Source organism: Crinia signifera, chromosome 4, assembly GCF_055691185.1.
Source record: "Crinia signifera chromosome 4, ASM5569118v1, whole genome shotgun sequence".
Classification (NCBI taxonomy): domain Eukaryota; kingdom Metazoa; phylum Chordata; class Amphibia; order Anura; family Myobatrachidae; genus Crinia; species Crinia signifera.
Window position 1 is genome coordinate 292,194,382 of NC_139220.1, and position 27,679 is coordinate 292,222,060.

A 27,679-nucleotide genomic window follows, 5' to 3' on the forward strand; every position below is an offset into this window, starting at 1 on the left:
CGCAGTGGCGGGGGCTGCGGTGCTATAGTTACGCCAGTGTTCTGCCAACAATTCACTGACAGAGGGCTGGAATCGTGGTTCAGCCTAGGCCAAATCTATGCTTGTAGCCACGAGTGTAAGCATCACCCTCCAATACTTATTTATGCAGTACATTGTAATATTATTAAACAAAGGGCCAGTTGCACTAAGCTTCAAACGTGATAAAATGGAGAGTGATAAACAACCAACCAATCAGCTCCTACCTGCCATGTCACAGACTGTGTTTGAAAACTGTCAGGCAGGAGCTGATTGGCTGGCTGTTTATCACTCTCCATTTTATCACTTTTGAAGCTTAGTGCATCTGTCCCAGAATCTGGATAATACTATTTAAAAATAGCCCTGCTCTCCACATGTAAAAAATCTGCCTAATGCACCCCATCCAAATGAGCGGATGTTTATGCTTACATCATCCGCTCACATGCATCCGCACAGAGGAAAAATCATTGGATGGTTGCTCACCATCTTATGATTTTTTTCCTCCCTTCGCAGATAAAATAAGTCTATACTTACTTTTATCCTGCACGGAGATGGCCAAAATGGGGCAGGGCGCTGAGGTCATGTGATGTCAGCCCCATTTCCCGAGCAGGCAGAACTTCTCAGTATGGAGAAATATATGACCAAATGTATTGCGCCTTAACAAGTGATAAAATAGAGAGTGATAAACTGCCCGCCAATCAACTCCTTACTGCCATGTCATGGGTTTGAAAATGACAGGTAGCAGATGTTTGGTTGGTGCTTTATCACTCCCCATTTTATCACTTTTTAAGGCTTAGAACTTCTCGCCAAAAGAGATAAAGTACAAGCCAATCATCTCCTAACTGCCATGTTACAGGCTGTGTTTGAGAAATGACAGGAGCTGATTGGTTATTATTATTATTATTATTTTATTTATAAGGCACCACAAGTGTTTCGCAGCGCTGTTTAAAGGAACAATACAGGGAGACAAAGCTTGGCATAACATAGAATAAATAACAAAAATACAGTACAAATAAAGAGCACCACAGATCAATACACATTACAGCTTAAATGTAAGTAGTGAGGACTCAATCAACATACAACTAGAGGCTTGAGGCCAATGATGGAGATGAGTATGAAGATGGTCACTGAGTGTTGGAGTATAGGAGAGCTGTGAGTGAAATGTGAAGAGAAGTGGGCTTTGACAACAGGAGGGAAGAGGGCCCTACTCGGAGGAGCTTACAATCTAGTAGGAAGGGATTGGTTGGTACTTTATCACTCTCTGCTTTATCACTTGTTAAGGCTTATTACATTTGTCCCATAGTCCTTTCCCCGTAGAGCTAGTCAGTGTTGTCCAGCTCAGTGGCAGGAGTGATTGGAGAGGGGGATATTTTAGAACAGGAGAGTATTAAACTGTGTTTTATTAGTGCCCTGGTGTCCTTTTATCTGGAACAGGGTACATCAGAAAAACAGATTATAGTCTAGAGAATCATAAAGGCTGTTTGCTATCTGTTACCTAATCGCATAGCTGCAAGCACCGCATTGAGAGGAACTTCTAATGCACTGTATAAATGTCTCCCTACTGATTCTTTGTCAGGGACATTATTTACATATACTGTGTACATATTATTACACACCTATTATTTGCTTACACTAAAAGTAGCAATCTTTTATTTTTGTGCTTTTTCTTTCCAGCTCTGTGATGTCCTCCAGCCGTCAGATCCGCGTGTTCCCCTCGCCAGCAGAGCTTGCTCTCTCTCTATCACAGCTCCTGGTACATGAATCAAAGGGCAAAAATAGCTTCCATCTGGGCTTATCAGGCGGAAGCTTGGTGCAGCTGCTAAGCCGGGAATTACCTAAAACTGCAGGGCTCAATACAGAAGGGTGGAAAATAGCTATGTGCGATGAACGGCTGGTCCCATTTACTGACCCAGAGAGTACGTTTGGAGAGTACCAGGTGAGTTGCAGTAATGATGCCAATATTCGACAGCGTTTTGTTATGTTCCAAACATATTTACTAACAGAAGCTGCTGTTTTGTAATGATAAAGCTTCTGAAGACAGAATTATTTGATAAATGAATAAAATAGAACTGACTTACATGCATGCCACTGATCCCCCCCATTTCCAATTATTTTTCCATATTGCAGAAAAACCCAACAATGCCATCAGTCTACTGCAGAAATGAAATACCGCTCACAGCACAATGATAACCCACACTTACCAGCTACATACTGCACCGTGATTCCTTACCATCCGAATACTGCACAGTGATACCACAGCCTTACCTGCCGCATACTGCACAGTGATAGCCCACCCTTAACGGCCGTATACTGTACAGTGATACCCCACCCTTACCGACTGTACACTGCATAGTGATACCCCACACTTACCTGCTGCATACTGTACAGTGATACCCCACCCTTACCAGCCGAATACTGCACAGTGATACCCCACCCTTACCGGCTGCATACTGCACAGTGATACCCCACCCTTACCGGCTGCATACTGCACAGTGATACCCCACCCTTACCGGCCGCATACTGCACAGTGATACCCCACCCTTACCGGCCGCATACTGCACAGTGATACCCCACCCTTACCAGCCCCATACTGCACAGTAATACCCCACCCTTACCAGCCGTATACTTCACAGTGATACCCCACCCTTACCGGCTGCATACTGCACAGTGATACCCCACCCTTACCGGCCGCATACTGCACAGTGATACCCCACCCTTACCGGCCGCATACTGCACAGTGATACCCCACTCTTATCGGCCGTATACTGCACAGTGATACCCCACCCTTACCGGCTGCATACTGCACAGTGATACCCCACCCTTACCGGCTGCATACTGCATAGTGATAACCCACCCTTATCGGCCGTATACTGCACAGTGATACCCCACCCTTACCGGCTGCATACTGCACAGTGATACCCCACCCTTACCTGATGTATACTGCACAGTGATAACCCACCCTTATCGGCTGCATACTGCACAGTGATACCACACCCTTACCAGCCGCATACTGCACAGTGATACCCCACTCTTATCGGCCGTATACTGCACAGTGATACCCCACCCTTACCAGCCGTATACTGCACAGTGATACCCCACCCCTACCAGCCGCATACTGCACAGTGATACCCCACCCTTACCGGCCGCATACTGCACAGTGATACCCCACCCTTACTGGCTGCATACTGCACAGTGATACCCCACCCGTACCAGCCGTATACTGCACAGTGATATCCCACCCTTACTGGCTGCATACTGCACAGTGATACCCCACCCTTACTGGCTGCATACTGCACAGTGATAACCCACCCTTATTGGCTGCATACTGCACAGTGATACCACACCCTTACCAGCCGCATACTGCACAGTGATACCCCACCCTTACCAGCCGTATACTGCACAGTAATACCCCACCCTTACCAGCCGTATACTGCACAGTAATACCCCACCCTTACCATGGTAAAGAAATGTTTTTGTTTTTTTTACAAAATGCACTAGATGGAAAGTTTTCAGCAGCCAACACTATCATTTAGAAGGGGTCTGACGATGCTCTTCCACACAAAATACATCCAACAACAATTGTTATAGTGTTTCATGCGCTTAACCCAAGTGCTCAGAGTGACACTTACACATATATAAGGTAAATGTCCTTAAATGTCCAATTACTCCTGAAACCAGAATGGATAAGAATTTCTTTCTGTATTTACAGAGACTCTTATAACTCTTTCTGGAATAGAAAAGATATCCAATAGTGCAACACCTTCAGTTCAGGGGAAAAGGATTTATTTATACATTGCACTCACATTACACATATTGAAAAAAGCATATAACACCCAATTGGTGATAATGACAGTGATCACAATGCACCAAATTCAGGGTCTCACCATCCGGCGTCCTCGACCACTCAACCAGGGATTTACGGATTCTCCACTGTCATAAAGTGCAGGTGCAGGATGGCTTGGATCCATAGAAAGTGCGATTGTGCGGTTGTACAAAAAGTTTCTTCTCTTACTGCCAGGAATCAGTCAGCTCTATGCATTTCGAACTACACAGAGTCCTTCATCAGAAGCATGACTGATCCCTCTGTAGGAGGGGTATAAATAGGCAGGTAATTTGGCAGAAAAGCGCGGAAATACACCGCGAATACCTATACTTCCGGTCCCGGCTTTTGCCGAAAGCGGAGGTGCGTCATTCTTCCGGCTGGATATACGTGGGGCCGTCCTTTGCGTGTCATATGGCTCCACACGTTAGATCCTCTGGAAGGCTCCGCTCTAGTCAAACCGGATGTTATGGTGCGCAGCTACACTTGCGTGCCATCTGCGTTCCATCAATTCACAACCCGGAAACGATACTTTACACTTTTCAAAACAGGACATTTTTATATACATTTCAATAGAGGAAAATATATTTCCGTTGGCATTGTTTCTTCTAACTTTTCATCCAGTTATTTTCTTTTTGTTGAATGTAATCATAAGCGTCCATAAGTCCATAATCAAAGTCCGTTTATATACAATAAAAGAAAGAAAGCAGCAGTTAACAGACATAATATTGAATTTAAAAGCAGTTTTTTTAAAAGGCAATTTAAAAAAAAAAAAAACAGTTTTTTTCTTTTAAAATATACACTCATAAAAACCACTTTAACTCAAATTCCCCATTTAAGCCTTTGGGTACTAAAGTTTGTAATTTGAAGATCCACTTCATCTCTGTTTGGGCTAACAGAGTTTCAGTGTTTTTATTACGCCAGGTTGAGGACACAAGATCTGTACCACAGAAGGATTTGATCTCACATTCTCTACAATTGTGGGTGTTTTTAAAGTGGGACGAAAATGTGTGGGTTAGCAGGCCCTTTCGTATGTTATAAATATGCTCTGCTAATCTTATTTTCAAATTCTGTTTCATTTTTCCCCACATAAAAAAGACCACACTTACATTCTAAAAGATAAATGACATTTTTTTAATGTAACGTTATAAAATTATTAATTTTAAAACACTCGCCATTAACAGTAAAATGTTTTGTTTTGCTAGCGCCTTTCATATTTCTGCACCCCACCCTTACCAGCCGCATACTGCACAGTGATACCCCACCCTTACCAGCCGCATACTGCACAGTGATACCCCACTCTTACCGGCCGCATACTGCACAGTGATACCCCACCCTTACCGGCTGTATACTGCACAGTGATACCCCACCCTTACCGGCTGTATACTGCACAGTGATACCCCACCCTTATCGGCTGTATACTGCACAGTGATACCCCACCCTTATCGGCTGTATACTGCACAGTGATACCCCACCCTTACCGGCTGTATACTGCACAATGATACCCCACCCTTACCGGCCGCATACTGCACAGTGATACCCCACCCTTACCGGCCGCATACTGCACAGTGATACCCCACCCTTACCGGCTGTATACTGCACAGTGATACCCCACCCTTACCAGCCGTATACTGTACAGTGATACCCCACCCTTACCTGTCGTATACTGCACAGTAATAACCCACCCTTACCAGCCGTATATAGTGTTCATTCTAGCACTCGCCATCTTTGAAAACCCATGCAGTTCCTCTTCCCTGCCTGGGGTGTCGCTGTCTGCTGTAGTGCTTCTAGCACAGTGTGGTGTGTATATCAGCACTGATATGCAAACCAGACCTGTGCTAGGAACACCACAGCAGACAGCGACACCCCAGGCAGGGAACAGGAACTGCATGGGTTTTCAAAGATGGCGAGTGCTAGAATAAACACTACGTATACTGCACAGTGATACCCCACTATTACCGTCTGTATACTGCATAGTGATAACCCTTACCAACAATATACTGCACAGTGATACCACACCCTTACCTGCCGTATACTGCACAGTGATACCACACCCTTACCTGATGTATACTGCACAGTGATACCACACCCTTACCTGATGTATACTGCACAGTGATACCACACCCTTACCTGATGTATACTGCACAGTGATACCACACCCTTACCTGATGTATACTGCACAGTGATACCACACCCTTACCTGATGTATACTGCACAGTGATACCACAGCTTACCTGCCATATACTGCACAGTGATACCACACACTTACCTGATGTATACTGCACAGTGATACCACAGCTTACCTGCCATATACTGCACAGTGATACCACACCCTTACCTGATGTATACTACACAGTGATACCACACCCTTACTAACCGTATACTACACAGTGATGTACTGATGGGATTGATATGAAATCCCGGCGGTCGGAATCCCGGCGTTCGAAATCCCGACAAGGGGGGGACGTGGATCGCCCCCATTGCGGGCTCGCTGTGCTAGCCACGCAGCGGGCCCAGTGCCTCGCTACACTCGGCACACTAATTTATTCTCCCTCTGTGGGTGTCGTGGACACCTACGGAGGGAGAAAGTGTTGGGATTTCGGCGGTCGGGATTTAAACTGCATCCCGTACTGATAGCTCTTCTATTATGCTAAAAAGTAAGAAGCTCTGAAACACACATCTGCTGCGCCTATTGTGGCACATTTTGTGTTGGTCTCATTCCAATGTCAATACCCTCCCCCACTCCCACCCCCAAAAATATTGCTTGAATGTCCTGAAAATAGCATTAGTTTGCATATGTCTCCTAAAACACCAAACATGTCTACCCGAGGATAGAATATGCCAGGTTCTCGCTTTCAAATTGATCCACCTTCGCAGTCTTTTTAAATAACATAGTTTTTCATAATCGATTCTTCACCTGGAAAGGACGGTACTTGTTTGCTTTTGTAGAAACTGTAAATAAATGAAAACCCTAAAATGTGTTGGAATAGACCAACAAGGCATACTGTACCATTTTAAAAACTAAACGGCAAAATCCGACAAGGCGAGCTTTATGTTTATTGAGACATGGATGGGGAGATTTGTACAATCTCTGATGTTCCGAACGCTTTCTGCAATCTAGTCTGATGACCCCCACGTGTATGCCAGACTGGATGAGATTGTGCATGTTTAGTGCTCTCCTCCATACATCAGCTCTACTGATATTACTGCATTGTGGATTATTATTGTCTGGTTATCACCAGACCATAATCGCTAATTAGCTGCAACATTTGAAAGAGACTCTCTTCATTCATATAAGGGTAAGCCTGAGTGAACTGGAGCCGGTATAAGGGACATTTTCCCATAATGATACAGTGCAGAGGTGTTCTCTGGTGAGCGCACATTATCAGCTTAGCTTCTCAGGGCTCAACTCATGTCAAAGAAGGATAGGGCTCTAGGTGCCCTTTTAAACTTCTCACCCTATTTCCTGGCTTGTAGGAGGAAATGCATGCAAAACCCCTTTATTCACAGGCACTCCTAGGGGAAAATTTGATAAGATGGGAGGTCTTTTTCACATGGGATGTTGCTATGGGCAACCAGTCAGAATCTATTTATTTTGTATTTAGCACCTTCTAGAATAATTGTATAATAGATACAGGGCCTTATTCTGGTTCACTCTTAGAGGCAAATTCCTTCTCAAATGGACAAAACCATGTGCACCGCAGGTGGGGCAGATGTTACTTGTGCAGTGTCCCATCCGTGTGCGGCAGTGTCCCACAGACTGTTCGCCGGTTGCATGCACCCAAGACAGGGGGGTGTGGGCGGTGGCGGATAGTCTCCCCCATGGGAACTCCCAGAGTTTCATGGGGGTTCCCATGAAAATGCCAGGCGTTCCCATGGACCTCGGGCCATGACGTGGGTGTTGGGGGCGGGCAGCTGACATCACTAGATTTCAGCTGCCCACCCACGTCCTGCTGAATGGCCACGTATATGTGCGTGGGCCTTCCACATCATTCAATGGTCGGCGGGATGCAGTCATTCGATGGTCGGCGGGATGCAGTCACCATGCAAGTGATCAGGATGCCGATGATCGATATATCGGCACAGTAATCCCCACCGGTTGCTAAAACACTGGTGCTGGGTTGAATTAGGCATAGGTAGGGAGGGTAAGTGTTAAAGGGGAGAGGGTATATATATACTAATGCAGCCCCTGGCAGGATTTTCTTCTGACCATTGGCATCCTTACCACTGGTCACCATTACGTATTCAATCACATTTTCTGCTGGTTGAATTGTAGTTTTAACAGCATTAGGTCCGTGTCTAAAGCTGGCCATACACTTATCTGAGGTGTAGCATGCAGCCTCGCATATGATACCACAGACTCTAGCCAGCGTTGCCGGATGTGATAAATCTTACGTGCAGCACTTGAGATCTCCGAATCCTGTGTGCATTGGACAGCGCATTGGAACAGAATCTGAGGTTGGGCGCATATGTTTTGGGCAATTTTCACCAGATTTCTCGGCTCGATGAATCGGGTCAAAAGGGTCTTATAAGCGTATGGCCAGTTTTACTCAATCCCACATTGGTTTGTCAGACAAAAAAACACTAACAATTTTTTAAATGGCAAATGCTGTGTGGCAGCTCTCTCCTGTTGGTAGATGCAGACATGGCAGATTATTAGCTGCGCAAGATAACCAATAAAACAAATGTAGGTCATTAGTCAGCAAAATATATCTGTATTCATCTGGGGTAGTAGAATAAAGCAATGATGCAAATCTGTGAGGTTCATGAATTAATAATATAACATTATTAGTACCGAATATAGACACTAAACATGAGCGAGTCCCCTGTGGTACGGAACAGCGTTTTGCCGTCTGTTCTATTTTCGTCTAATTAAGGCATAAATAAATGTTAGAAAGTCTACTTTGAAATAAAAGGATTATATTATGTATAGTTGTGTATATGATCTTTATTGCTGCCATTTTTCTTCTAGAGCACTTGTTCGAATGCCACATTTAAAAGGACGGTTAAAATGTACTATAGTCAGATCGACAGCCTTATGCTAATGAGCACATACGTAGGGTTATTGCGCGGGGTTGTGCATCTGCAAGTGGAAATGTTCTGCACAATGACTTTTTACGCTAGCTGTCGCACCCACTATTATTAGCAGCGGCACTTGTTAGCTGCAAAAGATCAGTCTGAAACCGTATTCCCTTCTGGTATACTCTGTCAACATGGAGCTTTTGATACATGCCCATGACCAGTGGCGTAACTATAGTGGGATTTTTCAATATTTGTTTGTTTTTAAATATTGCTACCCGGGCAGTGGCACATCATGCCGCGGTGGGAGCAGGAGCCCTGTCTCTAACAGTGCAAATGAGGAGCCCAGCAACCCAGCAGCCCCTAGAGAAGAGACCCGGGGTCCACTACAGGAGACCTGGCACTGGCGAGTGCACTGAGTACAAAGCAGCACTTACACTGGGTGGGGAACTTGGCAGCATAGTAACACCACAGCCTTCACATCTTTAAATGCTCTCAGAATCCCCTGTGAATATTAGAGCGCCTACCCTAATCCTACCTGTATTGTCCACAGTGGTGCAACCTCTCCAGTGTCACCCTGAGCCACAGCTGTAAGAGCTGTGCCCTCATCCTACTTTGGCCCTTATTCTGGTTCACTCGCAAAGGCAAATTCCTTCTGAAGTAAATTGTGCAGAGAATTAGATTTGGGTGGGGTTTTACACTTGAAGTGAGATCTATATTGCAGTGTAAAAATAAAGCAGTCAGTATTTTCCCTGCACAGAAACAAAATAACTCACTAAAATCTAACTCTCTCTGCACATGTTACATCTGCCCCCCCTGCAGTGCACACGGTTTTGTCCATTTGCGAAGGAATTTGCCATGCGAGTGAACCAGAATAAGGGCCTTTCTCTTAACATGCTCTCACTTCCCCTCTATCTCACCTCTCTTTATCTTTCTCTCTGCCCCTAGTCTATCTCTTTATTCTCAATCTCTCTCCTCCCCACCTTTTTCCCCATGCTTCCCCTCTCTCTTTCCTCCCTTTCTCTGAAAATCTCATCCCCACCAACCGGATACCTCCCAGCATCCCTGGCGGGGCATAGGTCACTGGACACATAAGCAGATAGGACTCTGGGTCCAAAACCTAGAAGTCTCATCATCGCAAAGGACGGCTCTTACCGCAAGAGCCATCCTTTGCCAAATTCTTCATGTATACAAAATGACTAAATGCCGGAATGCATGTGGAGACTGGCGGCAAGCAACGTAAGCTTCTTGCCATGCTTGCTGCTTTCTGCCCACTGTCTCTACCTGTCACTCTCATTCTCTCGCTCCCCTCTTTTTCTCTCCCTTCATAACATTCTCTCTCTTTCTCCCCTCACTCTTTCTTCTGCCTGCCTCATAACAAATCTTTCAAGATTTTGTTATGGGGCACACAAAGTTCTAGTTATGCCCTTGCCAATGAAGCTTCTACAAGTCAGGACTGTTCCGTACATTTGCATTGCCACCTCCCAGTTCTTGTCTCAAATCCCCCTTATTTGAAAGGCTGATCTTGGAAAGTGGCGTACCACTAAGACAGACCTACTGTATGCAAAGATGTGGTAACTCGCACCGGCTGGATAAAAACCCATCTGTTTACAACCATGCACAGAGATCCTTCTAACTCAGAATCTGGTTATATATTATTACATTTATTGGTAAAGTATAAGACCAAACCAATATTAATATGGGGGGTTTTGTAACATTTAAGTAAATAAAGGTCCAGGTTCTAAGGATATCCATACTTTAGCACACATGTTAAAATTATATTGACTGAGGTACTAATATTTTTTTTGTTTTTTAAATATTGCCACCCGGCCAGTGGCGCATCATCTGAGCCACCTGTGCTCAAGTATGGATATTAATAAAACCTGAGCTGTTCTGGTGCATTGATGGATGAATGTGGGGGCTACTTTACTAGGGGGTACTTAAATATGTCTGTGTACATTGGGTAAATGGAAACATTTGAGGGTATTCGTAAACATTTCCCCTTCCACAAATAGGTCAGTGTGAGATTGGACGCTTAGTATGCCTCATGTATTGCACATTCATTTTTTTCCTTACTTTATTTGTGTGCAATAGGCTTTGAATGGCCTGCACTTCACAGACGTCAAGTGCTCTTGATATCATTTTGAGAACTGCATCCATTTACAATTCACTGACCTCTTCATTGGCTTTATAATAGCCTGCAGTCTTATTGCAAACTACCATTTATCTCTCATGTGTCCGTGTCATACAGTCACCTGAATATTATGGTCCTTCTACTTTAAATGACAGACGCAGCTTTCGGATGCTGTCAACATAATACTGCAACTGTATTTCTTAAAAAAAAGCATAACATTTTGTGCAATTTGGGAAGTTACCCAATAAACGAACGGAACATTTGATTGCCAAGATTGGGGCAGATGTATAAAGCCTTAACAAAAGATAAATGCAAGGGTGATAAAGAGAGATAAACGTCCAGCCAATCACATCCTAACTGACATGTTACAGGCTGTGTTTGAGAAAAGTCAGGAAGGAGCTGATTGGCTGGTTGTTTATCTCATGTTATCACTCTTGCATTTATCTCTTTTTAAGGCTTAATACATCTGTCCCATTGTTCCCAATAAAAGGCCACCCCAATATAGCATTAGTTTTTACATTTAGGGGTATATGTATCAAGCCAATTTACTGATATTACATTAAACTGCAGGTTCTGCTTGATTTTAGGTATTGTAGCTAAATATAGATATATATATATATATATATATATATATATATTTTTTTTTTAAATACATATTTATTGATTCAGAAGAATTTTGAACAAAGAATCAAGCACTGTACAATGGATATGGATAAGAACATAGAGACATGTAAGCATATCCAATACATATATTGCGCCCGATTCAGACCTGATCGCACAGCTGCTAATTTTCAGAGCCCAGCGATCAGGTATAAGGTGCCACCATCCAATGATTTTTCCAGTGTGTGCAGTCTGTGCATAGCCCAGGAGTTACTCAGCGGCCGCGATAGAAACAGGCTGTTTGGGGCCAGAGCTGTTTAGTACAAATCAAAGATAAAATAACATTGTGAGCAAATACTATGATAAGTAGAATTAGTAAGGCGTATATAAACCATCTTTAGCTCCCATTTACTGTTACATGACTTTCGTTGCGCTGCTCCCAACCCATGGAATGCCCTCCCGCGCACAATTAGACTCTCATCAAGCCTCCAAACTTTCAAGCGTTCCCTGAAAACTCACCTCTTCAGGCAAGCCTATTATATTTAGGTGCCACCCACATAACCCTCATAGGCACTCATGTATTACTGTACTGTATATAGCTTCCCTTCTGGACTTGCAACTTGGTGGGACTGCTATGTTATTACGGGTGCCTGTCCTTGTGTTTCCCTCCTATTTCCCTTTAGACTGTAAGCTTGCAGCAAGGCCCTCCAACCTCTATGTCTGTCTGTTTTACCCAGTTTTGTTCTTTCAGTGTTGTCATCAGTTGTAAAGCGCAACGGAATCTGCTGCACTTTATAAGTAACTGTAAATGGGGGTGTCCAACCTCCAGAATGCTTTATGTTCTGGAAATTGGTGTATCTGGCATCATTATGGTGGAGGTGGCTGCAGGCAGGAAAGGCGGGTATTGTAGCAGGCATTAGAGATATCAGCTGTGGTAAATATATTTAGGGGACATGTATTGTTTGCGGTTAACATGCAAAACTGGTGTTTTCGGGGATAAAGCTGCAAATTTAGAATGATGAATGGGTCCTTTGATCTAGGTGGGGTTTTGTCTCTCATCAGTGGCACAGTCTCTCCCATTATTTTTTAGTTGATTTCAGTTAATATAATTTATACACCAGGCCAGATGTATCTAGCTTCAAAAAGTGATAAAGTGGAGAGTGATAAACTACCAGCCAATCAGCTCCTGGCTGACATTTTTCAATCCCAGTCTGTAACATGACTGGTAGGAGCTGATTGGCTGGCTTTCTATCAATCTCCACAATTTTTGAAGCTTGATAGATACAGCCCACAATCTCTTTTTTTATTTTTATTTTCTAAAGGACTGCATTTGTTTAATGACCCTGAACTCACAAGGGGGGATTTCAATTAACATCAATCCTAATTGAATTCACCCCCATATCCCATATAATGTAGACTGTAGTTTAAGAAAGAAACAATAATCTTTCCAGAACACTGGCATTTATTATAATGTTTATAATGCTTGTTTGATAGGCAAACTACTTTTATTTTGCCATAAGAGTAGTCTTTTAACATAAAGGTTTGGACACAATTACAGGGTTCTAGTGTCAGGCGTGGGCTTTTACAAGCGTTCACTATAATGTAACCACAAGGCCGTAATCCTTCATCCTTCTTGTTTGTGGTTTCCCTGGTTCTGGTTTGTTTCTTGTGTTCCAACCACAGCACTGGTGGTAGAGCCACAGCTTCTCCTACAGCTATGAGACATTGAGAAACTGGTTAGAAAATCTTTAGGTTTTTCTTCTCTAGAAATGTTACAGCTATTTTTCATATTAATTTTTTCTTTCTTCCACAGCGTCACCTTGTTCCTCTTGGCCTACTGTCGGAGTCGCAGTTTATCACCATTGATCCAGCTCTGTCTGTAGAAGATGCAGCTGCTGATTATACCAAGAAGTTACAGAAGGTGAGGACACAATGCTGTATTTGTACTATAGTCTCTATTTCTATCTATACTCCAACTATACCTCTCTTGATTTTATTCTCTCACTTCCTCTCCTTCTTTCTTTTGCTTAGTGTCTCTCTCTCTCTTCAAGGGATGCACTTACATTGCACTGTACATCCTGCCTCACAGCATCACTATTCCTCACATATGCACTAACATATTTAAAATTGCAAAGGACAGATCTTCCAATAAGAGCTGTCATTTTATGGTGTGCACTGGCCATGCTGGGTGGGATCTATTTAGCCCATAGGCTTTAATAGGGTAAGGCAGGTGGGGAGTTTGACTGGGGCGGTACACCTGTCAAACCGTAATGCAGGTGTCCTAAGGCGAGCTCAGGGAGGACAGAAACCTCCCGTGGTGCCCTTCTGCTCCACGGGAGGTTTCTGTCCTCCCTGAGCTCGCCTTAGGACACCTGCATTACGGTTTGACAGGTGTACCGCCCCACTGGCATTATTCTCTGCTCCATGATAGCTGGCGTTACCCTCCACGTTGGATTCCCAGCATTGAGGCTTTAGTACATTTATAAATGCAGTAAAAACAGATTCTCTCTCTCTCTCTCTCTTGCTCTCTCTCTTTCTCTTGCTCTCTCCCTCTCTCTCTCTAAGGAAAATACAATTTTCTTTGCAGTATTGCTTTATGTTTGCTGAGGCTAAGTTTACCTGCTGAATGCTCTGCATAGCTCTGGCGACAGGTAACTCTCTGCAAAGTTCTGTTAGCATGGAGGAGAGGCTGTGGACTATAGGGGTTATTTTGGTTCACTCTTTCTGACAAATTCCTTCTTAGATGGACAAAACCATGTGCACTGCAGGTGGGGCAGATGTAACTTGTGCAGAGAGAGTTAGATTGGGGTGGGGTTTACTTCAAAGTGAGATGTATATTGCAGTGTAAATCTAAAGCAGTCGGTATTTTCCCTGCACAGAAACAAAATAACTCACCCAAATCTAATTCTCTCTGCACATTTTACATCTGCCCCCCTGCAGTGAACATGGTTGGCCATACACCCTGGACGATGTGCCCCACATCTTTTACAAAATCTTCTAATTGATCGTGTAGCACAGCCAAACAGAAGATGTTGTAAAGATGCACAGGAGCACACATTTGAGTGTACTCCAGTGTGTACTCGGCCTTACATATACATAAACACAGCTTTTATGTTGAGTTCTGTGTCTGACTTAGTCTCTGTCCTGCAACGCTATTTTGTTCTCTCTTTAGATCTTTCCAGGGACTGAACTTCCAGCTTTTGACATGCTGATTTTAGGAGTGGGCCCAGATGGACACACCGCTTCTCTGTTCCCTGGCCACCCGCTGTTGGAGGTGAGCTTGAGCACACTACACACAAGTTTATGTTACCCTCTGTGAATCACTCTTTCTCCATAACCTATAGTGCTGTGAACGTTTTTGCCCCCTTCTATTTTTGCATATTTTCCACACTTAATTTATTGAAGGACAACAGTTGTCCACCAACCATATCACCTAAGTGAGAAATAAATCGCCCCTTAAACTTAGTAACTGGTTGTGTCACCTTTAGCAGAAATAACTGCAACCAACACTTTTGATAACGGGAGATCAATCTTTGAATTTTTGCAGTAATTTTGTCCCACTCATCTTCTTTGCAGAATGACCTTAATTCAACCACATTTGAGGTTTTGCTAGTATGAACGGTCTGTTTAAGGTCCTCCCACTGCAACTCAATTGCATTCAAGTTAGAACCTTGGATAGGCCAATTTAAAACCATAATTTAGTTTATTTTGATCCATTCAGAGATGGCTCTTGAGCTTCCGATCGTTGTCTTGCTGTATAACCCAATTAAGCTCAATCTTCACTAATGTCGAATGACCAGGCATTCTCCCATAGACTTCTCTGGTAGAGCGCAGAAGTCATAGTTCTGTTCGTTTTATCCCCAGGTCCTAAAGCAGCAAAGCATCTACACATCATCACTCTACCACTACCATGGATGACTGGTTTTATGGCTGAATGCTGTGTTAAATTTATGCCAGATACTTTGGGGGACGCATGTCTTCCAAAAAGTTAAGTTATTTTACTTCTTAGTCCACCAAACATTATCCTGAATGGCTTTAGGGTTAGTAGTGTTTTTCCTAATGTGATACCGGCCTTTAGGTTCCTCTTGGTTAGCAGTGGTCTTTGCTTTGAAACTCTTCCATGGATACAGTTTTTCCCAGACTCATTCTTACGGTGGAATAATGAAAGCTGACATTCAGAGGAGAGTGGCTTCGGTTCCTTAGATGTTTGTATGGGTTTTGGCTTTTGTGACTTCTGGTATGAGTCCCCAACACACTCTAGGGAGAATTAGGCAGCCAGACCACTGGGAAGATTCAAGTTTTCTCCATTCGGAGAAGATAGCCCTCATTTCGCTGCGCTGAAGTCCCAGAGCCTAAAGATATTTTCTCATCTCTGGATTTTCTGTCGATCGCGGCATACAGTGCTGCACGTCGAGACCTTTTAGCCAAATTCACATTGCTGGAAAGGTGCTGTTTATGATTTAGTAGAGCTGGCAGCAGGGGTTAAAGTGAGGGGGAAAGGGGTGGAACTGAGTTCCCCCACCTCTACTGGTGAGGTGGAAAATTTTAACCTCTGCATTGTCCCTGCTCAGTAACTCTGTTTGTAGGGGGATTCCAAAAACCCTACCACTGGTCCTGCCTAATGGGGGTAAGGGAAGGGGGGGGGGGGAATTAGGTGGCATAGAGAAATTAGTTCTCCCACCTCTGCATGACCACTTTAAACCCTGGCTGGAAGGAATTACCCCTGATTGTATCTAGTCTAATTTAACCTGATTGTCAATTCAGTTTGGATCAATGGGGGCAGATGTATTATCCGTCGTTATGGGGGAGAAGGGTATCAACGCACGTTATGTGCACTGATACCGCTTCTCCCCCATGTTTGATAGAGCCGGGATGCGGTAATGGACAGGGGCGCTATGCTCCCCTGTCCATATCGGCGCTGCTATCAAAATAATAGCAGGCCGAATGTATGAACGGTCAGCATCGGGCTGGCGAAGCCCTATCTAAACAGCAGGGACAGCGCTGTCCCTGCTGTTAGGTCTGGGCTGCGCTGGTGATCTCGCGTGAACAGCGAGATCCCGCGCATGCCCAGTGCGGCCGGCCGGGGGACAGGAGATAGCGCATCAGTATTAACTGATGCGCTATCTCCAGAAAGGGACATCGCCGGAGGGGGGAGTTAACGCTCCCCCGCTTCGGCAGACAAGATGTTAATACATCTTGTCGATGTCCCTTCCTGCTTCGCCTCGCTATTGAGGCGAAGCAGGAAGTATCATAGCGGCGCTTATCGCGCCGCTATGATACATCTGCCCCAATGTCTGAATGAGTTTAGCTGACGTTATGCTTTAAGATTTTTCCAACATCCAAGTAGTTTGCTGGTTGGAAAAAAAAATAAAAATCTGCTAAATGACAATTGACTATATACTCTCAAAAACTGTGAAAACGGTCAGTCAGACAAGTTTGTTAAATCTGTTCAATTTAACCACTTTGGGGAACATCCAATTATATGCCGTTATTTACCACTAGCAGGGCTATCCAATTAACCCCAATAAGCTGTGGCAGGTGAAACCAAATCCCCAAATGCAGCAGACAAAAAGAACACTGAACCTTTGCATTTTTGGAAGTAATTGTATTTTTTTCGAGCGACTCTAATTGGATAGGAAAAAAGAATATAGAAACAATGGGTAAATCAAGAAAAATGTGTTTTTCACTCCTCGTGTTTCTTTAGGCCTAATTGAATACCTCCCTTGGTTTGAATGTCCTTTGTTTATATGCTGGTGTATATGATGGAGCAAGTGGTCAATTACACTTCTGATTTTTGTTCCAGCCATCTGGTATAGGGTTACCTAATGTTGCATACACACTGAGCGATGCCGGAAGCGATCCAACATCGTTCACGAGTTTATCAAATTGTTCATCGTGCGTACACAGTGAACGATTTGATACACTTCACAAAAGATTGGTCTATGATCGGCGGGTGTGTGCATCGTTAACGATGCATGGAACGATTTGAATGATTGGTCCTTCCAATCAATCAGGAACGCCCACATTGTCCTTCATATCGTTCCATATGTAGGCACCTTAAGAGGGGAAATTACTGTTTCACACAGGGTTTTTACCTTAATAAAGGAAATGAAACTGTATTTTGCATTTAATTAACATAACCAACTTTTTTGAAGATGGAAAACATTGGAAATAGGTGTGTCAAACATGCAAAAAAAAAGAAAAAAAATCAGAAAGGGGGCAAAAACCTTTTTTCGCCACTGTACATCCATCATTAGCTCCTCCTATCACTGCTTCTCCTAATGTTCCACTCTCTTAACAGGTGACAGACCAAGTTGTGGCTTTTATTAGTGATTCTCCCAAGCCGCCACCCCAGCGGATCACTCTGACTCTCCCAGTGATTAATGCAGCTAAAACGGTGGTATTTGTGACAACTGGAGAGAGTAAAGCAGCAGTTCTGAAAGTAAGTTGGTTGCTAAATAGTACTTTAATATAGAGAGGGACCCTAAACTCGTAATGAGAGGTTCTACCTTGCTTGTACATCTCATTGCTCATGTTTTACAGTATGTCCTCATTTGCCAAGTATTGATGGATACGAGGAGAAAAAGAACAAGAATGGCAGAACAGAAAATAAAATACAAAGGAGTGAATTACCTTTAATATAATACATTTTTAGTCTGTTATCTCTTATGAGTAGGGCCCTCCTTCCTCACGTACTCACCCTACCTCTTTACCTCACCAGTGCTCCTGCCCTGTTCTTCCCTTCCTCTACTTCATCTTCAGTCTCCTCGACAATTTCCACACCTACCTCAGAACTGAGGCTGATTTTAGTTCTACCAGCTATACCCCTATTTATGCTGTATTTTATCAACACACCCTGTACGTTACCTTGTAATTTGTTTTTTGTTTGCTATGTACGGCGCTGCGGACACTTTGTCTGTTTTAGTCTGTTCCTATTGTGCCTCCTGTACCGTTATAGCAGCAGGTAAAGATTGAGCGAGTGAAGGAGTTTAGTTACCAACCAAGGTGAAACAATAATGTCCAGCTAGCGGAAGTCTCATACAATATGGTGTGGAGTTCCGGATAAACTGTGACCACTAGAGAGATGAAATGCTGATGAACAGTGTCCTCAGTCCATATTGGAGAGGAACGCCAAGGTGGAAAGACTCCAAATTTCTGGTTAGCGCAGTAGTTGGCTGGGTCTAGGGGCTGGTTTAGACAAATATGTCACACGCTGGGGAAAGTAGTGGTGCAGGTTTGGGGGGGCTAACTTGTTTTGCTGCGTCCTCACAGGCAATTTTATCGAAGGAACCAGCGTTTTGGAGCCTTTCCACCTTGGCGTTCATCTCCAAAATGGGGGGGGGGTGTTAATCAAGCGTTTATCCGGAACTCCACACCATATTGTATGAGACTTCGGCTAAGGGTGCCGGACGCGGTCTTGGCAGTCGGGATCCCTACAGTCATTTACCCGACAACAGGCAGGTGCCAGACGGCCACCCGCTATTTTCCCTCGTGGGGATCCATGACCCCCATAGAGGGAGAATAGAATAGGTGGCGAGCATAGCGATCCACCGCGCCAGCAGCGTGGCGAGCCCGCAAGGGGCTTTGTTGCGCTCACCATGCTGTCTGGGTCCGGGTAGTCGGGATCCCGACATCGGGCTAATGACTGTAGGGATACCGACTGTCGGAACCGCATACCACACCCTCGGCTAACTGGACATTATTGCTCCACCTTGGTTGGTAACTAAACTCCTTCACATGATCAATCTTTTCTACTGCTAAAATTGTCCAGACTTAACTAGAATCACCTAGGGCAGTGATGGCTAACCTTGACACTCCAGCTGTTGTTGAACTACACATCCCAGCATGCCCTGCATCAGTTTCAGCATAGCCAAATAGTAAAACTGTGGCAGGGCATGCTGGGATGTGTAGTTCAACAACAGCTGGAGTGTCAAGGTTAGCCATTACTGACCTAGTGGACTATTTAGTTGGTGCACTTATCTGTGTTTTATTCATATTTTAAAATATGTTTTTATGTTTATATATCGTTTTATGCACTGAGTGCTTCAGGATATTCATGAAATTCAATTTATTATTGTAAAGGTAATTCAATACTTTGTAAAAAATTTATTTTATTTTCAGTGCTGCCATTCTTGTTATTTTTCTTTGTTATTGTACAGGAATCACTATCATGTTTCTGTGCAGCTGCTTGGATTAGCAGCAGCTGCCGAGTGCCCCCCCCCCCCCCACCCTTTTTGTTTTACTATGGATATAGTGTAATCTGGACAGTCTAAGAAGTACTAAAGCCTCGTACACACAGGGCAATTTCAGATCAAAATCCTGTGCGTGCAGGGCAACCAGCCCTGCAGTGGTGGCTGGTCGACCAGTGGCTTCCCCTGACAGAGTGTCTCATTTTCATCGGCAACCATCGCTGGTCAATGATGAAAATGGGACACTCAGCAAGCTGAGCTATATATCGCGGAGTGATTTATCCTATATATTTTCTTGCCAGGATCTGTGATGTCTGCCCACATTAAAAATGACCTTATGTAATTCCCAAAATGGCAGCCGCATCCTCTAGCAACCATAATACCACTAAGGTGGAAGCCGTGTTTGTAAGAGACATTTTTTAATGGGTTATTAAACATTAAAAAAAATTGGAGCTAGATGTGGGAGGAAGGAAAAATATAAAAAGGGAGGGAGAGGCTCAGTCAGTGCCCATCATTCAGGACAGGAAAATATCATTAAAAGTGAACAAAACTAAATTGTGTATAATGGATGTTGAGTTTAAAAGTGCCTTTTCTACCGGATCCAGATTTTGTTAAGTCGCAGGGGTATCCGGTAGGAACAAAGTGATTATTTCCCTACTATAGATTGCATTATTTGTTGCTGACCTAGAGGAACAAGTTATACCCCTTTGCGCCGCCTGAAATATCCTAGGCTTTTGCAAGGGAGCGCACAAAAACTCAGGATTGCAGGCAGTGTAAATGCTCCCAGTTGAAATGACCCTGGTCGATTGACCCAGCATTTCAACCCAGGTAACAAACAGGGATGAACATGGATTCAACCACGCTGGCTGTGCAGTATAAACGGGTAACCTTGATCGAGGCATCCTGGGACTCGTTTACTGCAATGAAATAGGCGGCAGCACTGGATTTGGACCCTTCACCGCTGTTGTCACCTACCCGACATTATGTTAGTTGGGAACGGCAGTGAAAAAAGGATCACAAGCCGGATCACACCCGGGCTGTAACCACGTCCAAAATTCCGGGTTCGACACAGCTTTTGGGGAAAAGGCGGTATAATTGATTTCAACCTGTGACATTTGGCTGCAGTCACTATATGCTTATCTAGCTTCTAAATTGGGTGTGGGAAAGATGGAATACTGTAGGCCTGGATAACTGAGAAGGTACTTGTTTCCTATCTGGGCGCCCAGGTTTTCTACGTACGGCACCGTAATGAAATCGGATCGCATCGCATCGTTCAATATCGTGTAGGAAACAATGTGAAATGTCTCAATTTAGCCAAATTATAATAGGAACAATAGTAAATGGGCCCAAAACACCCCTGAACATTGAAATGTCCCCCCAAAAGTAGTTGACGCCACCCCGCCATCAACGTGAACCCGAAGCGTGGCGAGCGCAGCGAGCCCGCGAGGGGCGGCGGTACGCGTCCTCCGACCTTTTCATGCCCTACTATCCACTAGGGCGTGGAGTGAGAATAGAATAGTGTGGCGAGCGCAGCGAGCCACCGCGCCCGAAGCGTGGCGAGCGCAACGAGCCCCGCGAGGGGGCGCGGATACCTTCACAGTTATACGCGTCCCCCTCGCGGGCTTCCCAGGTGTCCATGGCGACGCGGACACCTGGGAAGCCCGCGAAGGGACGCGTTTACCTGTGAAGGTATCCGCGGGGCTCGCTGCGCTCGCCACGCTTCGGGCTCGGTGGCTCGCTGCGCTCGCCACACTATTCTATTCTCACTCCACGCCCTAGTGGATAGTAGGGCATGAAAAGGTCGGAGGACGCGTACCGCCGCCCCTCGCGGACTCGCTGCGCTCGCCACGCTTCGGGTTCACGTTGATGGCGGGGTGGCGTCAACTACTTTTGGGGGGACATTCCACTGCTCTGTGGGTTTTTTTGGGGTTTCTGGCCCATTTACCATTCTTCCCTATGCTGATTTGGGTAAATTGATCCATTTAACATTGTTTCCTATGGGAAATCGAATCGGATCGCATCGCATCGCATCGTTCAATATCGTGTATGAGTACGATGCGATGCGATCAGATTTCTCTACGGAGAATAGCATGGTGCGCAATTAACTTAGCAGGCGCCCAGATAGGAAACAAGTACCACTGAGAATAAATGTCATTTGTATTTCAGTTATTGATTTAATCAGTTCATGGACCTCTGTCTGAAAGTGTTGGGTGCATAGGCAAGTCCACCAGATATGCAGAAGTATGAAACAGTCGGATATATCGAGTAGAGACTGGTAGTTGATAGGAGGTCCCTTTAATACATTCTGGGCGGTATTCAATGAGCCTGATTCGCCATGTTTTTATGGCGAATTTGTGCTGTTTGGCGAATTTCTGACTAAAATGGTGAATCACCCTATTCAATGACCACATGGCGAATACATTTCAAGGTTTTTTTCACCATGATTCACCGAGTAGCAATCGCTATCTTTTTATGGTGAAGTGGAATGTGAACTTTTAAAATAGTGTTTTGTTTTTTACAATTGGTGTCAAAAAATCAGGAATTTTATTCTGAGGAGGGGCATGCTATTTTTATTCATGTGCTGTAATGTGCTTTTTTTTTTTTTTTACACAGTAGCCAGCAGGGGGCGCCGGAGCCGAGCCGCTTATTACATATTCATATATTCACTGCACCCTATCGTTACGATCGTGTGTAGTGAATATACGCTCCCCTGCTGGCACCCCCGGGGGGCAGCCTGTGCTGCCTGGCACCCGGGGAGCCCACCTACCCCCCACAAAGTTCTGGGGCAGGCAGAGAGACTACCATCTCTCTGCCTGGCACCATCCTCAGGCTCCCTGCGGCAATCGCCGCAGGAGCTCATATTCGCCAGTCAGGGGCAGCGAGCCCCTGACACGTTGAATACCGGAGCCCGCCGGCTCCGGAACGTGGCGAATGTGCAGCGAATCCTAAAAAGGATTCGCTGCACCTCGCAGGTATTCTCATTGAATACCGCCCATTCTGTGTGGAGACGGAGTTCTTGGCTGCTTAAATCTGAGTTTTGATTCAGACCTGTTCGCGAGGCTGCGTATGTTCACAGCCAATCGAACAGGTAAACCCTGCATGACCGAATCCCTGCATTTGCATGCGAGGGGGTGTGTACGCTTACACAACCCCTCCAATATGGCCGCACTGGTGAAAAATTATTTTATGGTTGTTAACCATCAAATGATTGTTTTTTTTTTTTTTTATCCCGTTCGCAGATAAGTCAGTCTGAACTGACTTTCGTATTGGCCGGAGATGGGCGAATTCGGGGCGGGAGCTGACGTCATGTGACATCAGCTGCCCACACAGAGCAGGTATCGGCACGCCTGCGTTAGCAGGGGAACGCCCACCGTTTTTATGGGCTCGCTGATCACGGCGCTCCAGCCCCCTTCCGTCCCCTCACAGTGCTAACACCTCGGCGACTGTGAGACTCGCCAAAGGCGTTCGCACAGGGGGTTTGCACATGCATATATTTGCACATGCGCAGACCCCCACCATCAAAAACAGGCTCAAGTCTGAATCGGGCCCTACATCTGCCCACCTGCAGTGCACCATGGTATTGCCCAGTTATCTGCTTTTTTCCTCTATTTACAAACCTGAATTAGGTCCTTCGTGAGAGAGAGCAGCGAGTCTAAACTAGTGCCATCAGGGGAGGAGAGTAATGGGGCCATATCTGAGGAATAAAGGATGTTCTGGCAAGCAGGATTGTTCCAGAGAGAGGTTAATAGGGAATGGAAGGATTGAAGTTGACTTGGGCAGACATCCTATATGGTCAGTATGACCTGGAGTCCGGGATTAGTCAGCGTTAGTATCACGTCATCTGTATATATAGTGCTATTTTATCATTTGTATATCACTCCCTGATGCCTCAGATAGTAATGTTGAGTCTGATTCTAGCAGCCAAAAATTCCATTACAAGGGCAAACAAAATGGGGGAGACGTGGCAATCCTGTTGAGTGATATTTCATATAGTAAAAAGGACAGAAGACAGGCCTAGCACAGGAGCAGAAGGGTTAATATAAAGATGCAGTACCTTTTATAGAATAAACCCTTTAACCCCTTACATTGAGTGTCTGATGCATCAAGAGCCATCAACATGGCTTACTAATGGCACGATTCAGACCTGAACGCTACTGTGCGAATTAGCCACCACACACGATTTTTTTGGTTGATTGTCCGATTTCCGGCCGATATTATTGTCGATTATCGGTAAAAATCGCCCAATATATCAAACGATCGGTCGGAAAACGGACAATCAGCTAAAAAATCGTTATAGTGTGTGTGTGGGGGCCTTAAGTGTGCGTAACTCTGACCTTTCCACAACTGTGCGACAGAGGCGGCTGATCGAGATCGGAGCTCACGTCACAGACCCTCCCTTTGACCTCCTGGGCACGCCTGCATTTTTCCTGGCACTCCCAGAAATTGGCAGGTTGCTGACCAAGAAAAGCGACTTCCTGTCCCTCAATTAGCTACTGCCGTAATGAAACTGTGATTACATAGCAATAAGGAATCTTGTCGCTATTGTGCATGCGCCTTGCAGCTGATACGCATCATCTCTCATTTGATAATTGGTAGGATTGCAAATTCTGACAACAGCGATCGGGCCCAAAGACCGTTTTTTGCACAATATAAATAATGTTAGTGAGGTGCTTTGTATGGAGAGGAGAGAAGTCTTAACCCTTTGTGCCAAGGGAATTTGTCAAAATAGGTGTAAAAGTTGCCAGGCAAACATTTTTTATTCATCATAATGACCCGTAATGTTTACCTTTTTATATTTAACCATTATTTTTTTATTTTTTACACATTTTGTATTTGAATTTATATAACAATTGTGAGTGACGCTGGCATTTTTAGCTTCTCTCACATGGATGTTGTAACTCAAAGGGTTAAACCAGGCATATCGTTGTGTTTGCGCAGCTCTGTAGTATCCACAATTCTGTCAGCATGTCCTGTTTAAATTGTTTATTTTGAACTGTAGGTATTGGTATGCTATTGCTTTATGTTATTTACATATAAACAACCCTTATGTGCCTTTCAGCGTATCCTCCAGGTGGAGGAGTCTGATCCTTTACCAGCTGCTCGGGTCTCCCCAGTGAATGGTAAATTGCTCTGGTTCCTCGATGAATCTGCTGCTCGGGATCTGACATGTCCTGTAGAGAAACACTCTGTTCTGTAATGTCTCTCCAAGAGCACAGCATCCGGAGTGGGTTCAGAACCAGAGTCCGGAGCTCCCCACACCTCATCCTTGGGTCAACCAGGGCCACAGGCAGAAGCAGAGAGCCGGACAGAGCAGAGCTTACGGGTCATAGTCAAGCTAAGGACAAGACCGCCAATGGGACGAAGAGACACATAACAAAAAAGTACTGGTTGTTCTGAATGTACTAATGCATAATGGGCAGTGACTTTCTGGACCAAAGACTGAACTTGAACAAAAGCCACGGATATAAAGATGGTCACGTAAGCCGCAGATGGAGCAGGAATCAGAACCAAGACAGAGGACCATGAACATGAAGATAGGTATCCAGAGATGAACCCACAGAACCATAGCCAGATCCTCCCACCAATCGGTACACAGAATTGAAGACCACATCATGGGCAGAACATCAAGCTTGCAGATCTGCCCTGCATATCCTCCCCCCTCTATATTCTTGACTGCCCACTGTACCCTTAAAATCTGTCCCCCTCTCACATCTGCCTCCCGCTAGGATCTGCTCCTTCATGTTAGATGATCCAAAATATGTAAAGGATTTGCACATTCTTAATGTATCACATGAACAAACAGTAATAAAATAAAAAATTGATGAACTGTTCTGTAATCGATATACAGTACGAATGCTTACGGTGAGACAGAGACCACGATGTGATATGGGATAATAAACACTCAAAAATGTGTCCCATTGTACTAACGCCTTGTAGCATCTATTTGTACACTACACTTTGCAAATGGGAATACGGTCGATGGGTCCACCTAAACATGGTCGACAGACATTAGGTCGACACCGTTGGGTCAACATAGGTCGACATGGCTCAAGGTCGACAGGTGTCTAGGTCGACACATGCGTTAGTTCGACAGTCAAAAGGTCGACATGTTGTTTTTTTTTAGCCGACAGGCGGTAATTCATGCCCTACCATCCACTAGGGCGTGGTGGGAGATTAAAATAGTGTGCCCGAAGCATGGCGAGCCATCCGATGGGACACGGTGCACTTAAAACTGTGCCCATGACGACTGTGTCGACATTCGGGTCAAAAGAACAGTGAAAAACCCCATGTTGACCTAACCCATGTAGACCTAGCACATGTGTCGACCTAGACACCTGTTGACCATGTCGACCAAGACAACTGTTGACCTTCCAGTATGTCGACCTAATGACTGTCGACCATCATTAGGTCGACTTAATGATCCCATTCCTTGCAAATTAACCTCCTACATGCACAGGAAGAGCTCGTAGGTTAAACGGATATCCATATATGGAGAGGAAGAAAACAAGAATACTTTTTACTGGGGCACTCTTAGGACAATTTTTTTTTATTTAAAATAAATATTAATTTAAATAAAACAATTTTGTCTTAAGAGTGTCACAGCAAAAAGAGTCTTCTGGTTTTCTTCCTTTCCATACATTGGGGCAGTTGTATTCAGCCTGGTGAAGAGCTAAAGTAGAAGGTAATAACACACAAACCAATCAGCTATGATTGAAAATGACAGTAAGCAGTTGATTGGCTGGTGTGTGATCACCTTTCACTTTATCTCTTCACCAGGCTTAATACATCTGCCCCATTGTATCTAGGGCTCATGTGAACACCACCAACAAAGTGGTGCAGAGTATATATACAGTATTTTCGATATTGGTTTAATCACACTTTGTAACCCAATGGTAAATGTACTAAGATGGGTGTTCTATTGCTGATGGGATGTTGCCAGGGACATAACTAGAGGTTTGTGGGCCCCATAGCAAAATCGTAAAAGGGGCCCCTCAACTGCTGTCACTGATGCCCCTTAGGGGTGAAAAGAAAAGCGTGAAGGGAGTGAGAGGGGTGGTCAAGGAGAAAGAGAGGGGTTCATGGAAAAAGAGGGAATGAGAGAAAAATGAGCATTAGAGATAAGGTAACAGAGGGAGAGGGAGGGGGAGAAGCAAGATAGAGATAGAGAGGTGCATGTTGGAGTGAGAGAGAATGCCCAAATCGCATGTGAACACACCTTTAGAGAGTGTCAATGGTAGAAAGAGGTATATACAAGGTGAGAGAGGAGGTCCGGGAGAGTAAAAGGGAGTGACAGGGAAAGAGAGAGTGTGTCAGGGAGAGATAGGGAGACAGTGCCAGGTATTGAAAGAGAGAGAGAGAGGGGAAGAGACTGTCACAGATAAAAAAGAGAGAATGTCTGTGAGAGAGAGGGAGACCGTGTTGGAGAAGGGGAAATAGATGGAGGGCTCAAGCTTGAGGTACACTTCATGATTACAGCATAGATGAACAGATGATGGACGAATGCAGGGCATGGATGGGCGAGGGACAATGATGGACAGCCAGAGCACCATATGGGGGCATAAATGGGGAGACTAATGGATGTACAGACAGAGTACCAAAGTAGGGGCAGAGACTGACAGCTGAACAAAGATGGACAGAACACCATATAGGGCATAGATAGAAAGACCTATGGGGGTAGGTATAGATGGGGGGGTTTGACAGACAGGACAACAAGCCATATTGGAGGACAAACTGATAGATGGACATGGGGCATAAACTGACAGTCAGAACACCATAGGGACAGACAAACTGACAAATGGATGGACCATAATGGAGACAGTCAGCATAGATGAATGGTGGTGGTGGGGGGGGGGGCATAGACAGACTAACAAACAGTTGGGGGGTTGCCCCCCCATCACCTTC

General features: G+C 44.7%; 1 protein-coding gene across 4 annotated transcripts in view; it reads left to right on the forward strand.

Annotated features, from left to right (window-relative positions):
* Positions 1-25,667, forward strand: part of PGLS (6-phosphogluconolactonase) — a 28,753-nt gene extending 3,086 nt beyond the window's left edge. For 2 of the 4 annotated variants that reach the window (XM_083185035.1, XM_083185033.1), the window contains exons 2-6: positions 1,690-1,951; positions 13,402-13,509; positions 14,761-14,862; positions 17,890-18,030; positions 24,837-25,666. In XM_083185035.1, coding sequence (XP_083041161.1) covers positions 1,697-1,951; positions 13,402-13,509; positions 14,761-14,862; positions 17,890-18,030; positions 24,837-24,974 — 744 coding nt within the window. In that variant the 5' untranslated portion in view covers positions 1,690-1,696 and the 3' untranslated portion in view covers positions 24,975-25,666. Of the gene's footprint in view, positions 1-1,689; positions 1,952-13,401; positions 13,510-14,760; positions 14,863-17,889; positions 18,031-24,836 lie in introns of all 4 variants that reach the window. The other 2 variants (XM_083185036.1, XM_083185032.1) reach the window with 1 other exon arrangement.
* Positions 25,668-27,679: the final 2,012 nt, after the last annotated feature.